At 40.0% G+C, this 16,832-nt stretch overlaps 1 protein-coding gene across 1 annotated transcript; it reads right to left on the bottom strand.

The window, feature by feature from the left end:
• Positions 1-402, bottom strand: LOC107001300 (protamine-like). The gene has a single exon (XM_015199407.1). The coding sequence runs from the start codon at positions 400-402 to the stop codon at positions 1-3; it is 402 nt and encodes a 133-aa protein (XP_015054893.1).
• Positions 403-16,832: the final 16,430 nt, after the last annotated feature.

Here is a 16,832-nt window from a genome sequence, read left to right as displayed (position 1 = left end):
CTACTTTTCCTTCATCTCCTCCTCCACTTCTCCTTCTCCTCTTTCTCCTCCTCCTTTTCCTGCTTGTCCTCTTATTCCTGCTTTTTCTTCTTCTCCTAATCCTGCTTCTTCTTCATTTTCTCCTTGTTTTGATTCTTCTCCTTCTTGTTTTCCTTCTTCTCCTCCTTCTTCTATCGTTTTCCTCCTTCTCCTTCTCCTTCTCCTCCTCCTTCTCCTTCTTTTTCTTATCCTCCTCTTCCTTCGTTTTCTTCTCCTTCTTCTCCTACTTCTTCTTTTTCTTCTCGTGCTCCTCCTCATCCTGTTCCTTCTCCTCCTACTCCTCCTACTCCTCCTCCTACTCCTCCTCCTACTCCTCCGCCTCCTTCTTCTTTTTCTCCTTCTTATCCTCCTCCTTCTCCTCATTTTCCTCCTTCTTTTCCTCCTCTTCCTCCTTCTCCTCCTTCTCCTTCTTCTTCTTTTCCTTGTCTTTCTTCTTCTCCTTCTCTTCCTTCTCCTAATCCTCCTAATCCTCCTACTTCTTCTACTTATTCTCCTTCTTCTTTTTGTCCTTTTCCTTTTTGCTCGTCTTCTGTTTCTTCTAATCTTTCTCCTTGTCCTTCTTCTCCTTCACCTTATCCTCTTCGTCCTTCATTTTCTTCTTCTTCTTTTTCTAGAGAAAGAAAATTCTTGAGAGGAAGTGGATCCTTAGATGATTGAGTTAATGACTTAGTTTAGGTATCTTATCAAGCTTATATATGTGGTTAAATAACTCACTAACCGACTTAACTTAACCCCTAATTAATTACTAACTTAACCCCCAAACCCCTAACTAAAATCTATAACATACCCTCAGACCGTGAGTGGAACTACTGAGCGTTCTGCACCTCTGTAGGTGAGGTCTGTCACTCAAAACTTGAAGGCCTTTACAGGACTTTACCCACAACCCTAAACCACGGGGCGTGGGTCCACCTACAGCTAGTAGGTGCTACGTTTGGGTGCTGCAAATTTGATAGCTTTTGGGCTTTCTTAAGGGTCCTTGCACGTGGTCTTTCTGGGGTCGTACCTTGATTCCTAACCCTAAAACTTCTATTATATGTACATAGTCATTTCTTGTGATTTAAATCGACAAACGACAACCAAAACCTCTTACAAAAAGTTCTAGAACTCACTAGTTCAACTTACTAATTTCCAATGAATTGAAACCTAGCAAGTATAATTCATGAGTAAAGATAATTAATACAAGCTAGGGTCTTGAATTCTATATATGGAACTATGCAAATTTTCAAATAATTATGTTATGTAGAATCGTGGAACTATAGAAGCTAAATTCACAAGGAATCTCCAAGATTTGGAAAACCCTAGGTTTGAACAATTTATGAGAACTTTAAGAAATGGTCCAATTATAGGGAGATAATGTGCTAAAGGAACCACTCGTTAAATCCTACCTACATGGTGACAGTAACTATAGAGAAATCCTTTAGATTTTGGGGTTGAACCTGAAGAAGACCTCTGCTTGTCCTTGGGAATTTTATTGCCTCTTTTCTCTTATTTTTGTTATAAGTTAGATGATTTTAGGAGAATGAGGGTTCGGTCTATTGTTTTACTAGATTAATCAGCTTAGATGAAGTAAAATGATGAAGTTTTAGCATTAAATGGCATAGTTGACGTACTAAACACATAAGGAAAAAAACAACTACGACCCTGACTTAAAAGTTGATGAAGTGACTTCAAGACAGGTTTCACGAGTCGTTTAGAGCACACCGACCTGTCAAGTGGGTCGTGAAGATGCTCTGTCCAATAGGTCTTCACTAGTTTGCACATAAATTTTTACTTTTAGTTTTGAATTAGGAAAACTTAGTGTCGTTAGAAAGAGGATTCATATATATTTAATTTGATAGGTAATGGACCACCTAATTTATTTTGCGCTGAAAGATATGATTGTTTTAAGTGGACCCTAAATGCTAAGTCTGACAAGTATCCTTCATGGAGTACTTCACGGTCTGTTAGGATCTTTAAAGACTGTTTAGACATATGTGGTTCTTAACTAGTGATTTAGGGGGTGCAACCTTACTTAAAAGATTATGACATGACTTCAAGATACGCTTCACGGGCCATTTAGAGCACCACGACCCGCCAAGTGGGTCATGGAGATGGTCTTCCCAATAGGGCTTCACCAGAACGAGCATATTTTTTTTTCACCGGGCTTGGAATTAGACAAACATGGTGGCGTTGGAAATAGGACTCAAATATCTTTAATTTTGTAGGTCTAAGGCAATAAATTCAAATTTTTTTGTAACACATATGATTTTTTAAAGTTCCCCCAACACTCAAGACCTGACTTGGGGAAACCTCCTTGACTATGTGACTTTTACGGACCGTAGATGGGCTTCCCAAGGCACCATGAGCCATCTACAGACCCGTAGCATCCTTAATGGATCGTGGTCTCCTCCATAGACCATCTAGGATGCCGTGAAGGGTCCATGTTCAATTTTGGATTCGTGGACTTGCCCAAATTTCCCCTTATATCCCTTTGTAGAACTCCTAGGTGTTACAACATCTTCCCATTGGGATAATTATTCCATCAATGAAGAGTAAACAATATGAGTATGGAGGTAAAGAACAAACATCCCTACCACTGAGTACTAGAAACTAACATATAACTGAATTAAGTTTCATTAACATGCATAGATGCTGAATGCAAGGATAATTGAGGGAACGAGATGTTGATACTATTTTACACAAGAGTAAACGTACATACTTGAGAGGAACTATTACCTCAACCTAAAATAGAGTTGGAAGCAAAGAGGTGAGGACACTTGGCCATCATGGACTCTACTGCTTCCCAAGTAGCTCCTTTTACGAATTGACTCCTCCACAAAACATTTACCAAAACATATTCCCTTTTTATCAAAATACGAACCTGAATGTCAATAATCTCAGTTCGAACCTCTTCAAAAGTGTGACTATCCTTCATTATCACACTCTTTGATGGTACTACCATGTCAGATCATCCATACACTTTTTCAACAAGGAAATATGCAATACTGGATGAACTGCCTCTAGTTATGCTGGGATCGGCTCAAAAGTTTGGATTTTGGAGTTTGAATCCTTAACTCGAAAAGATGATAGATATACCCTTCAGAAACCAGTTTTTGGCCATAATATAGGAGATAAATCGACCTACAAGTGCTGAGTTGCTACCCTTTCACTTGAGTGTCGTCACCCATAATAAATGATACCTTCTATATTTCATCAAGATAATCTTGTGGATCATCCTCTTCCAACATAGACCCATGAAGCTCTAGAGGATTCATACAAGTGAAGTCCTAGATTCTTTTTCTAACACGATCAATCTGCAAGGGAGCTAGGTCCACAACATGCTAATTGAATTGGGCGGTCATTGCTTGATCAAGAACTTGGAAAGCATCCCTAAACTTAGCATACGTGACTTTCTGTCTATGGGTCTCCTGGAGTTGCTAGATAATTTTTTGCATTAGCTCTTCAAGGAGGCATTTTTTGAAATGGGAAGTGCAGGAGTTAGAATGATATTAAATAGAGTTTACAATATATACCACGAGTTGGAAAAGTGAAAAAAGAAGTGTTTCTTAGAACACCTCGTACCTCCCGCACACAGCTCTGGCTTGATTCACACTCCTGAAAGAGACTCTACTCAGTGTTACTCTCAGACATCCTAGAATTCTTGAACCTGGCTCTCTGATACCAAGTTATTCACATTTTGAGAATACCCCCTAGACGCAACACGGGACCTAAAATCACAAGTGACCACAATCTAACCATAAGTCTGGTATATCACATGTGTACTCTACGATAAAGGGAAACATAACTATAACTAAGTCAAAAATAAAGGACTCCAAATGAAAATATATCTAAATATCTGTGGAAACAACCCTCAAACAGTTAACACTGACTCTATGGCTGAAAGCCTTTACTACAAATGAGCTACTAGGACAAGTCCCTAGCTAAATCCCAAGAATACTGAAAGTCTAAGAGTAAGCTAACTAAAGCAAGCATATAAAAAAACCTTGAGCTATGAGGACTCACCACTGAAGTTGCTGAGTATGGGATAGAAATTAAACTAAGCGTGTTCGGGATGTTTAGCGCCTGAACTTATATCATACAACAACATAGTGCAAAATATGCATATGTACTTTGAATTTACTGAACATGCAGGATATATACACTAAGATGAAAATTATAAACTCAACAATATAGAGTGAACAACATAGAGTAAACATGGAAATAGGTTGTATTGAAGCATAACTGAAAACTGAACTAGATGTAAAGACAAAGAATTAATTATGAAGATAAAATGTTGAATTGTACACTGAAGTAAATGTCGATAACATGATCAATGCAATAAGAGTACAAGTGTGGGAGCTATATTAACCGGCATAAACAACGTGAGCTAAATATAGAGTCCAATGTATGCTTCCCATCTAGAGGATCCAATATACGTCGCAACGGGTATAAAGGCATGATTATGGCGTGATCACTAAACTTGATGCCCAATTGAAAGGATTTCTGAACCTACATAGACGTAGTTCTACGACTGTGAGGGTACACTGAACCCTAGCCCAATTCGAAACTAAGTCTAGTCCCAACTTAATATGTATATAGATAATGCTACTGAAATAATGATTAACTTAAAATATTGACACAATATCTAAAAATGCAACATAAATATATTGAGTATATGACATTCGAGTTTTAAAAAGCACATTTTCTAATAATGATAATTAATACAAGCTAGGATTTCAAATTCTTATACATAGAATTATGAAACTTTTCCAAGAAACATGTTAAGTAGAATCGTGGAACTATGATAACTAAATTCACAATAAATCTCCAAGATTTTGGAAACCCTAGGCCTGAACCAATTATAATAACTTGATGAACTGACTGAATTTTAGGGATCTAATGTGTGAAAGGAACCCACTAGTGAAATCTCACATACTTGGTTAAGAAAACGAAATCTTTTGGCTTTCAAAGGTGATCTTGAAGAAGACCTCTACTTGTTATTGGGAAACTATCACCTTTTCTATCTTCTTTTTGTTTTAAGTTAGATGATTTAGGAGAATGGGGTTTTGGATAGTGTCTTACTAGATTAATAGTCTTAGAATAAGCTAAATAACACAATTTAAGAATTAAACATTGTACTTTAAGTTTCAAATGCATTGGGGAAAAGGCCAATACGACCCTGACTTAAAAGTAGACGAAGTTATTCCAAGACAGGCTTCCCAGGTGGTCTAGAGCACCAAGGCTCGTCAAGTGGGTCGTTAAGATGCTCTGCTCAATAAGGCTTTACTACTTTGACCAAAAATATTTACTTTGAGCTTGGAATCAGGCAAACTCCGTGGCATTGGAAAGAGGATTTAGAGATATTTATTTTGATAGATCATGGGCCATCTAATTGATTGTGTGCTGAGTCATATGATTATTTGTAGCTTACCCTAAGCTCTAAGTATGAAAAGTCTCCCCGCGGAATACCTCACGGTCCGTGTGGAGCTTCACGGACGACCATTTTGACAATTGTGGTCCTTAACTAGTAACTTTAGGGGTAGAACCTAACTTAAAAGTTGACTAAGTGACTTTAAGGGAGGCTTCACAGGCCGTTAAGAGCACCACGACCCTAAAGTGGGTCATGAAGATGTTGTTCCCAACAAGGCTTCACTAAAACAAGCATAACATTTTACTCCGATCTCGAAATTCAGCAAACTTTGTGGCGTTGGAAAGATGACTTAAAGACCATTCATTTTCTTTGTCTTGGACCAAAAAATTCAATTTGTGATAAATCATGTGATATTTTGAAGTTTCCCCACCACTAAAGACCTTACTTGGGTGCAACCTTCTTGACTTGCTGACTTCAACAGACCCCTGGATGGGTCATCCAAGTTAGTTTGGGCCACTATGGTTTCATCTAGGTGACCCCTCCCATAGATTACTGAATTGTCACCCAATAAATCCTTAACGGATCGTGGTCCCCTGCTTAGACTGTTAAGGATGCCATGAAGAGTCCATGGTCCATTTTGGATTTGTGGACTTGCCCAGATTTCCCCTTTTAGCCCTTTGTGGAAGTTTTAGTTGTTACACAATCGCATTGGAATAATATATTTGGTATCATCATACCAAATATATGGTATGATGATATTTTCCAAACTTGTTTTTCCTTATCTACCACAGAATTGGAATATCTAGTTGTGGGAAGCTGTGGTACTCCACTATCATGTATGATTTATCAATTACTTGATTATAATCTTCCGTATGAGTGTCCCTATTTTTTGTGATAATACAAGCACTATTAGTTTATATAAATATAATATGCATCTTTCTAGGACTAAACATATGATATTAAGCATCATTTTATTTTTGATCATGTTGAAAATGGTGATTTTTCTTTATAATTTGTTTATTTCAAAAATTAATTGGTTGATGTTTTTACAAAACCCCTACTTGAGGAAATATTTTGTTTTCCCCGTAATTGTTGCGGTACCTATTCTTTTCATTAATGTGATTTACCTACCTTTTTTTTAATGTTTTTTCCCTTTTTATGTTGTTATTAATTCTCATCCCTTCTCTTTTTGCTTATGTAATAATTACTCTGCTTCGTCCGTCCCTCTTCTGCAGAAAACCCATTCTTTTTCATCTTGTCACTCTTTCGTACCCCAATTTTTTTCTTCTAAACCCTTCTCCTTCCCCCTGTCTCTATTTATCTTCTTTGTTTCCACTTTTTTCTTCATCCAAATCATAAAAAGAGCATGCTCTATGGCTTCTTGATACGCTCAAACGTACTTCTCAAATAAGAAGTAAAGCGGTCGTATTAAGTAAAGAACCCTACTAATGAGGTTGGGATCGATCCCACGAGGAAAATAGTTCAGACTTAACTTTATTCTATTATTACTATTATTTAGTCAACTATTTCCTTAAAAAAAGACAAAAAAGGGGGGTTTTATTTCTAAATTAATGAAAATAATTAACTAAATTAAAGTAAACAACTAACAGATTCAAAACTCGGAGTTTAATCAATTAATAAAAGTAACTAGGGCTTAAGTGTTCCCCAAAGGTTCTTAACTTCATTCTTCTAACTATAACAATTCTTTCCTTGTATCTTGCATGTAAAGTGATAAGTTATGTATCTCTAAATCCTTGGTCCGGCATCTAGAAAATTTCACTCCGCACCTTGGTCTGGCTACATGTGTTGCTATACTAACCCTTACCTTTACCTCATATTAAGCATTGTATTCGGTATTTGACTAAGTTATTACCTCGTACCAACCGACACTAGCCTATTAGATAGTGTACACTAAATCTATGTTGATAATTCTTTTCCTATTATCTACCTCCCTGGTCCGGAAAGTAGTATTAAGGAGAGTTTTAACGTTGGCCATCCGTTAAAAAGACTTCTAAATGAAAGAATTATCAATACATGCATGACACTATTCTAGAATTGCTATTTTAGTTAGATTTTACCTCATTATTCACCCATGGTTCCCACAACCCTACTTATGGAGTTTAGTTACCCATGGTCATAATCACACTATTTATATATTTAATATAAGAATCATGCACTTACTTTAATGAGAAAGAATAAAATCTAGAAATTCACTTGATTAATCAACAAAAACAGCAACAATCAATTCCAGAAAAAGTGTATCAATTACTAAAATTAATTCTTTAATACTTGAACAATAGAACTAAAAATTATCGAAAAGTCTAACCCCAAAAACGAGGTTTTTCAAACTATTTATAATAAAAACAAAAACCTAATAAATGAAGGATTCTAATTACTGAAAATCTGTCCAAACGCGTCTGAGTCGACGGACCTCGTGACGGACCGTAGTGGTCACGACGGGCCGTCATGGCCTCCATCGTTCCATACTTCACAAATTCTTCTCTTTCTTCATTACCCTCAACGAACAGGTATGACGGACCGTTCTAAGCACGATGGTCCGTCGAGGGTCTCTTTTCCATAATACTTTAACTTCTTGGAATTTTCGTACTGGGACTACTCTCTGATCATTACGACGAACCAGCATGACGGACCGTCGTGGCTATGATGGTCGGTCATGGACTTCCGTAATCCCACACTAGGTCAGACTTCCCCATCTTCCTTCAGCATGTTCTCTCCTCACTACGATGCCACCTACGGACCGTCACAAACTCGATGGAACATCATAAGCTCCGCAAGTGGTCTTTTTTGCATTTCTCGCTCAAAATCTTCCAAATTCATCTTCGGACAGATTTCCTGCAAATAAGGAGAAACTTACATAAAAATCAATACAAAAGGCTTTTGGACACACACTAAATTTAAGAAAAAAGCATTAAAAACACCGTGAAACCACGGTACATCAACACCCTCAACTTAAATTCGTTTTTTGTCCTAAAGCAACGCACAATGACTCTCTACAAAATCTTTGTACGAGAGTATCCATATTTTACCTTTCGCAATTATTTGGCTATCAATCCCGATCATTCTCATCATGTTTATGCATGTTATCACTATTATGCTTGAATTATGTGAAACCAGACCATGACAGACTCACCACACACTGACACCTATCCTCTTCAATTTCTCACCGAAGTGCTACTATTTCCAGTATTGCAACTAGTGTCCTCACTTCAAAAAAACATCCTCATTTTTCACATAATGATTTCAGTTTGAGTATAAGGATTAATTTTCAACACTCACTCTCAGAAAAAATTCACAACTCATTCATACATATTGCCATAAGCTTGCCCTTATTTTCACTGCTTTAAGTTCGCCATACAACTCTTAGGATCACGATAGGACTTTCTGAGCTTGTGACATAGGCTCAGGGTCATGTAGGGTATATTTAGGTACACTTTAGTAACTTGTTTCCCTCCTTGACATATCGGCTAAACGTACCACCTTTTTATCTTCTTTTTTTTCGTCCAATTTCTCACTTTTCTTTTTATCTTGCTGTTTTCCCTTTCTTATCCTTATATGTAAGTGACTTTTATTTTTTTTAGTCACTTCTGTTTTGTTCTTTCTTTCTCTTCATTCTTTCAACCCCACTTTCTGGAGTATTCCTTATAACAACCACCCTCAACTCATGACTTTGCCATAAGTCAAGGTTCACAATACCCACGGTTGGGTCAGGGCAACGACAAGGTTGTTTTCTGCATTAGCCACCCTCAACTTATGCTTTTGGCATAAACTGAGATGCACATGTCCAAGGAGGGACCAGGGCCAACACATTGTTCCCAGAGAAGATCAGTTGGGGCGAAAAAGAAAGATCTATTTTTAGGCTCAAATCATTTGGATCAATACGGGATTAACTTCATTTTTTTTGGCTCAAGATTGACTATTTCGAACAAAGGCCTATGATCCTTTCCTAATTCATCATTTTGGCTTACTTTTAGCAAGACTAACTAGGCAAGTTATAGCTCATTCTCAATGGTGGATCCTTCAAATTTTCCTCACACTCACTTGACATTCATTACATTCCCAGATTATTAGACACCTAGTTCTAGTCTTAGATTCAAGGTCATGCAGTAATGTATCTCTATGTCATGTTTAGGGCCACACAATTATCAATTACTATGCCTAGTAGTGAATCATTTTCATATCGAGATATCATATTTGTTTTAGCCATCATGCTTCAGAGTTATACTATGTACACAAGATATAACATGCCGGTTCAACAATAAAAGTAATCAGTCTTTTGGTGGAAAAAAAAGAACACAGGCAAGAAAACCCAAAAAGAGGATCGTGAATTGGGCTACTCTGACTTCACCCTAGCACTCACTTTCCATTTACTCCACCCCCAACAAAAGGATATGCAATTTTCCCCAATGCATAAACAAACTGAAATACGAGAGTGGTAGGTGAAGCAAACTTGAGGCACAAAGCGCTGGCGATCAGCAAGTAGGAGGGTCTGGTTCCCCGGAACCCACTACCTCTATAGTCTGGACACCCTAAGTAGTGTCCTCATCAGCAACAACACTATCAGTCGTGCCTCCCGCTGTCTCCACATCTCCGGAGCTAGATGCCCCAGAAGCTGACTCTATAGCCCTAATCTTATGTGCCTCCTCATCAGCAATCGAGGCTCTCCTCGCAGCCTCCATCTCACGGCGCTCCTTCTTCCTTGCCCTAGCCTCATCCTCCTCTCGACCCCTGCGCCTCTTGGCATGCTCTCGAGGGGAGGTGGTGGAATCTCAGTAGTGGCGAATAAAGCAGCCAACACTGTGGCCTCAGCATGCTCCGCAAAAGGGGCATCAGACTCAGGCACCCTAGCCTCTAGGATCATATCAAGATCTGCTCGCAAACTCTCAACCGCAGCTTGAAGGGTCGACACGTCCACCGGAGGGGCTTGCCGGGATAGGACCCACAACTCAAAAGCATCTAAGCACTGATGAACCTTAGCGATCTTCCTCTCTGTGTGCTGTGCCATCTTACGCTCCAAGCGCTCCTCCGCCTTAGCAATAAAACTCTGCATCCAAGGCTGGATGGGATGAAGAAGTGTGGCCATCTGAGCCTCTAGTTTCTGGACCCTAGCAAACGAGACCAGAGCGGGGGAACGGGCTGAGCGAGAGGAGCTTGGGGCAATGCTATTACCCGGGATAGACTTGATTGGGGTAGTGTAAGTGGGTGCTGAAGTAGCCTGCGTAGCCGTTCGAGCATGCGCTATAGTATCAGCCAAAAACTCACTAAGTGGAGGTACCTCTGGACGGGGCCCTATACGTGGAGACCAACTCATTGGCCTCATCCCTAATGAGGCCGATATCAACCTTACCTTGCGGAGTCTTGAGTTGATGAATGTTCCAGATGGGCACACCTGTGGACCTGCATAATGAAAATACCATGCACAGAAAAGGGTAAGTAGTGGTGACCTTGAAAGCCCTCTCGTGCATTACCGCCTGAAGAAGCCAAGCGCAGTCAACCTCAAACCCGGCCATCATCGCTGCCATCAGAACTGCGCGATCCCATGTAACTATATTATCTGCAGCCGTGGGGTAGAGGCAGTGGCGGACAATCAACCATAGAAACTTAGCCGTGAATGTCAAGTTAGCCTTCCTAATGGCTCCCTTCGGCTCCGTTAACCAGTCGGCAGCCTCTCCATCAATAGATTAGTGCTGGGCCATCCACCTCTTGGTGGTCTCTCTCAGGAATAGGGTCTCTGACAACTATAATGTTTGTGCAGGACGGACCGTCGAGGGTACGACGGTCCATCGTAGATGTTCGTTAGAGCCACTTAAAAAAATAGAGACCCTTAGGACAAGGGTATCTGACAACCATGACAGTTGTGCAGGACGGACCGTCGTGGGTACGATGGTCCATCGTAGATGTCCGTCAAAGGACACTTAGAAAAAGTTGGAGATCCTTAGGAATAGGGTCTCTGACATCCATAGTGGTTGTGCAGGACGGACAGTCGTGGGAACAATGGTCCGTTGCATATGTCCGTTGGTCGACACTAAGAGAAAACGAATAGTGAGGTGTTGGGACAGACCTTATGACAGTCCGTCGTGGGTACGATGGTCCATCGTCGGGGTCTTGTTCTGTCATTAAGTGAAAGAACTGAGGATGCCACAATCATCCCCTGTGACTCAAACGGAATACGTGATATTAACCTACATGTTTGTAACCCAAATACCTAGAAAACTAGTAATGCTTAAACACCAATTTCTCGAGTTTTATCAAGGCAATTCGAGGGACTCTCAACCTAGGTTAGACAAAATTGGATCAAAAAGCAAAGACCCACCAAAAAGAACTAGGCCAATAGTGATTGAAAAACAAAAATGTAGTGTAAATGGGTAGATATCAGAGACACATACCTGAGAAGAGGAGAAAAACAAGCAAGTGAGGCACTCAGCTATCAAGAGCAGAAACACAGCAGCAGACTCCGACCAGTATGAAGGAGATTTTGGGATTTGGGGATTTAGGGAAGTGATGTGGATCAGTTGATAAAGAAGCGGATAAGAAAGGCAGGAAGTTGGAAAGGGAGGAAATGGGAGAAAGAGCAAACGAAACAGTTAAATGAAGGGGTGGGGAGTTTAAAAGGTTGAAAACTTTTAAAATTCCCCAGCCGGGTCGATTCGGGTTGCTGGTTAATGACGCAACGAGTCCCCGATGACGGTCCATCGCAGATGTGATGGTCTGTCATGGGTTCCGTCTCGGATGCCCTAATTTTGAAACTAAATGAAAAACGTACCTGGCACGACGAATCCATGCGATGTTTTGTCGCAAGCGTGATGGTCCGTCGATGTATCTGTCAGTTGCGGAGTGATTTTTTGCATAATTTCCTGGTGATGTGCGATCTGCAAATTTAAAACCCATTAGTAAAAAATGCTGCCATTACTAGAAAGAAAACTATAGTTGGGTTAGAGGATACGTATTGGGTTTCCTCCAAACCAACGCCTGATTTAACGTCGCGGCACGACTTAAGACACTTGATTACTCAGACATCATCAAGATGGTATGCCCCGATCACTTCATTCACTGATTCAGCATGCCCGTAATATATTTTTATTCGTTGTCCATTCACCTTTAACCGCACACCCACCTTGGTTTCCAACTCAACTGCTCCATGAGGGAATAGTTGGGAAATCAAGTAAGGGCCAGTCCATTTGGACTTGAGCCTGCCCGGAAACAAGCGCAACCTAGAATAGTATAAACGAACCAAATCCCCAACCATAAACTCTCGTTTTTCAATTTTTAGGTCATGGTATTTCTTCATCTTTTCTTTGTAGAGGGCTGAGCTTTCATAAGCTTTCAGGATAAATTCATCGAGTTCATTCAACCTAGTTAACCGTTGTTCTGCAGCTTCGTTGCAATCCATTTTCAACTTATCCATAGCCCACATAGCTTTATGCTCTAATTCAACTGGAAGATGAAAAACTTTCCCATATACAAGTTGGTATTGGGACATAGCTATGGGAGTCTTATATGCTGTCTGGTAGGCCCAAAGAGCATCATCAAGCCTCCTTGACCAATCCGTTCTACTAGCGTTCACTGTTTTTGACAATATCTGTTTGATCTCTTTATTTGACAATTCAACTTGCACACTAGTTTGAGGATGGTAAGGACTGGCCACATTATGGCGAACCCCATATTTCTCCAATAATCCCTTGAACAATTTGTTGCAAAAGTGGGATCCCCCATCACTAATAATAATCCTTGGGGTACCAAATCGACAGAATATATTCTTTTTCAAGAACGCAGTGACTCTCTTCCCTTCATTGTTTGCGAAAGCGATAGCTTTCACCCATTTAGATACATAATACCGCTACTAAAATATACTTCTTTCCATGAGAACTCACAAAAGGACCCATAAAGTCAATACCCCAAACATCAAATAACTCAATCACAAGAATGGGGTTTAGAGGGAGCTCTTGCTTTCTTGAAATGCATCCATCTCTTTGGCATCTATCACATTCTTCGGCAAACTCATGAGTATCTTGATTAATAGTTTGCCAACAGTAACCACATTCTAATATCTTATGAGCGGTTCGGATACCATTATGATGTCCACCAACGGGTGAGGAATGGCATGCCTCTAAAACACTCAACATCTCAACTTCTGGCACACAACGCCGAATAAGCCCATCGGCACATCTCCTATTTAAGTATGGTTCATCCCAAAAGAACTTCTTCACATCGTACATGAACTTTTTTCTTTGATGAAAGGACAAGTACGATGGAAAAATATCGCTAGCCAGATAGTTCGCAAAATCTGTGAACCATGGAATCAAGTCTTGTGAGGCGCCAATACATGCTCATCGGGGAAAGTATCATCAATATCAGTCTAATCCCCTAACTCTATCATAGGTTCATCTTCTAGACGGGACAAGTGATCGGAAACTTTATTTTCGGTCCCTTTTCTATCCCTCACCTCAAAGTCAAATTCTTGTAGCAGTAGTACCCAACGAATCAACCTCGGTTTCGCATCCTTCTTTGCCATCAAATATTTCAATGTTGAATGGTCACTATGCACAATAACTCTAGTACTTAGCAAATAGGAGCAAAATTTTTCAAAAGCAAAGACTACTGCAAGGAGTTCTTGCTCAGTCACTGTGTAGTTCTTCTGGGCTTCATTTAGGTCTTTTACTAGCATAGTAAATGGGGTGAAGGAGTTAGTTCCTTCTTTGTCCCAATACCACAGCAAGAGCAACCTCACTAGCATCGCACATCACCTCAAATGGAATGTTCCAATCCGGAGAAATAATGATAGGAGCAGACACCAATTTTTCTTTTAGCTCGCCGAATGCTTTAATACAAGAATCATCAAAATAAAATTTACAGTCTTTCTCCTGCAGTTTGCACAATGGATGCGCAATATTTGAAAAATCTTTGATGAATCTCCGGTAAAAACCTGCATGCCTAAGAAAGCTTCTCACACCTTTTAAAGATATAGGTGGGGGAAGTCTCTCTATTACCTCGACTTTCGATCGATCAACCTCTATGCCCTTTTCTGAAATGCGATGACCCAAAACAATACCTTCTTTCACCATGATGTGGCATTTTCCCCAATTTAGAACTAAATTTCAGTCTTCACATCTCTTAAGGACCTCAGATAAATGGTTCAAACACCGCTCGAATGATTCACCAACCACAGAAAAATCAACCATAAAAACTTCTATAGTATCTTCCACCATGTCGGAAAATATCGACATCGTACATCTCTGAATTGTGGCGGGTGCATTGCACAACCCAAATGGCATTCTCTTGAACGCAAAGGTCTCATATGGACAAGTAAAGGTGGTTTTCTCTTGATCTTCTGGTGCAATAGAAATCTAATTATGCCCCGAATATCCATCAAGAAAATAGTACCACCCTTTTCCGGCAAGTCTATCGAACATCAGATCCATGAAGGGCATAGGAAAATGGTCTTTTTCGGTCCATGCATTTAATTTACGGTAATCCATACACACCCTCCATCCAGTAATCGATCTCATTAGAACAAGTTCATTTTTCTCATTGGGAACCACAGTCATTCCCCCTTTCTTAGGTACACACTGAACAGGGCATCACCAACTACTATCGGCGATCGGATATATTACTCCGACATCTGACCATTTAATGATTTCCTTCTTCACGACCTCTTGCATAGGTGTATTTAAGCGTCTCCGGTGCTCAATACTTGTCTTATGATCGGGCATGAGTTAGATTTTATGAGAGCAAATACCAGGAGGGATCCCAATAATGTCCGCAATAGTCCACCCAATAGCTCTTTTGAACCTTTTTAGCACTTTCACCAAACTCTCAACTTGTTGTTCATTCAGGTCTGGTGCAATGATTACCGGCAAAGTGTCACCATTTCCTAAGAATTTATACTTGAGATGAGGTGGGAGAGCTTTTAGTCCTAACTTTGGAGCCTTCTCTATAGATGGTTTCGCGGGTGGAGACTCGCGATTCTTCATGTCTAACTCATATTTCTTCGCTTTAAATCGAACATCACCACGATCAAGAGCCGCGACTAATGACCTATACTCTTCAATGCAATCATTATCAAAATTCATTATCACTACCGCTAATGCTTCTACACCTAGACGTTCTTCTATTTGTTTCTCGGATGACTTACCAACTTTGTAGGATATAACATATAGCGATTGGAGCTCACCACTATACCTCATGGACCTACAAATGTTGAAGGTCACTTGTTCATTGTTCAACCGAATTTTCATCTGCCCTTTTCCATATCAACTAAGGCTCTACCCGTAGCAAGGAATGGCCTCCCAAGAATAATAGGCACTTCAAAATCGACTTCACAATCAAGAATAACAAAATCTGCCGGAAATATGAACGACTCCACTTTTACCAGCACATCGTGGAGTATCCTTATAGGCCTTTTTACTGTTCGATCGGCCATCACTAGCCGCATCGCAATGGGTTTTGGATCACCCAAACCCAACTTCTTATAAATCGAGAGGGGAATAAGATTTATGCTTGCCCCCAGATGGCATATTGCTTTCGCAAAATGTAATAACCCAATTGTACAAGGAATAGTGAAGGCACCCGGATCTTCTTTCTTTTATACTAGAGATCTTGTAGCAATAGCACTACAATGCTGCATTTTCATCATCCTCAAAAGTGACCGATCTTTTCTTTGTAACCAGATCTTTCATAAACTTGGCATAACCGGGCATTTGTTCTAGAGCTTCTACCAAAGGGACATTGATAGAAAGCTGCTTCAACATTGTTATAAAGCTCCCATATTTACCATCCTCGATCTATTTCACTAATCTTTGAGGAAAGGGTGGTGGTGGTCTAGGCATGGGAATTACCTTTTTAGGCACTTCAGCATCTTTTCCAGTGTTATCTTGTACTTCACCACTAACCTCTACCACTTTATCATTATCTTTTATCACCTTTTCCTCATTAGATGGCATAGGTGGGTCAATAGTTTGCTTACCACCCCGAGTAGTGATTGCCATACAGTGTCCATCATTTTTCAGATTTTGGACAGTGTTGCTAGGAAGAGTGCCCGGTTGCCGTGTGTTCACAATCGCAGATAATTGGGCCATTTGCAACTCAAGCTGCTTAATCGATATTGCATGTGTATCGACTTTCTGCCCAATACCCGCTAAATCACTCCTTAACTCTTTAGTTTTCTCATGACTTGCATCAAACCTCCTCATCATTTGTGCAACATATCCTCCACTCGCACCATACTACCTCCACCATCCCTAGGACAAACTTCACGATTTTGAGGAGGAACATTGGGCCCATTCCTATCATTACTGTTACCATAGTTACCCCTGTTGAAGTAGTTGTCGCGGTTGTAATTTCCATCTCGGACATAATTACCCTCACAGTTATAGTTACCATAGTTCCGACCTTGGTTTCCTTTACCTTGGCGTCAATTCTACTGATT

This window comes from Solanum pennellii, chromosome 10, assembly GCF_001406875.1.
Source record: "Solanum pennellii chromosome 10, SPENNV200".
NCBI classification, from domain to species: domain Eukaryota; kingdom Viridiplantae; phylum Streptophyta; class Magnoliopsida; order Solanales; family Solanaceae; genus Solanum; species Solanum pennellii.
Note: the sequence above shows the minus strand (reverse complement) of the source record. Positions and strands in the feature narration are given on the sequence as shown.

What these genes read in the sequence shown, in the direction of transcription:
- LOC107001300 (XM_015199407.1), bottom strand. Translation starts at nt 402, where the DNA reads ATGAGGAGAAGGAGGAGGATAAGAAGGAGAAAAAGAAGAAGGAGGCGG.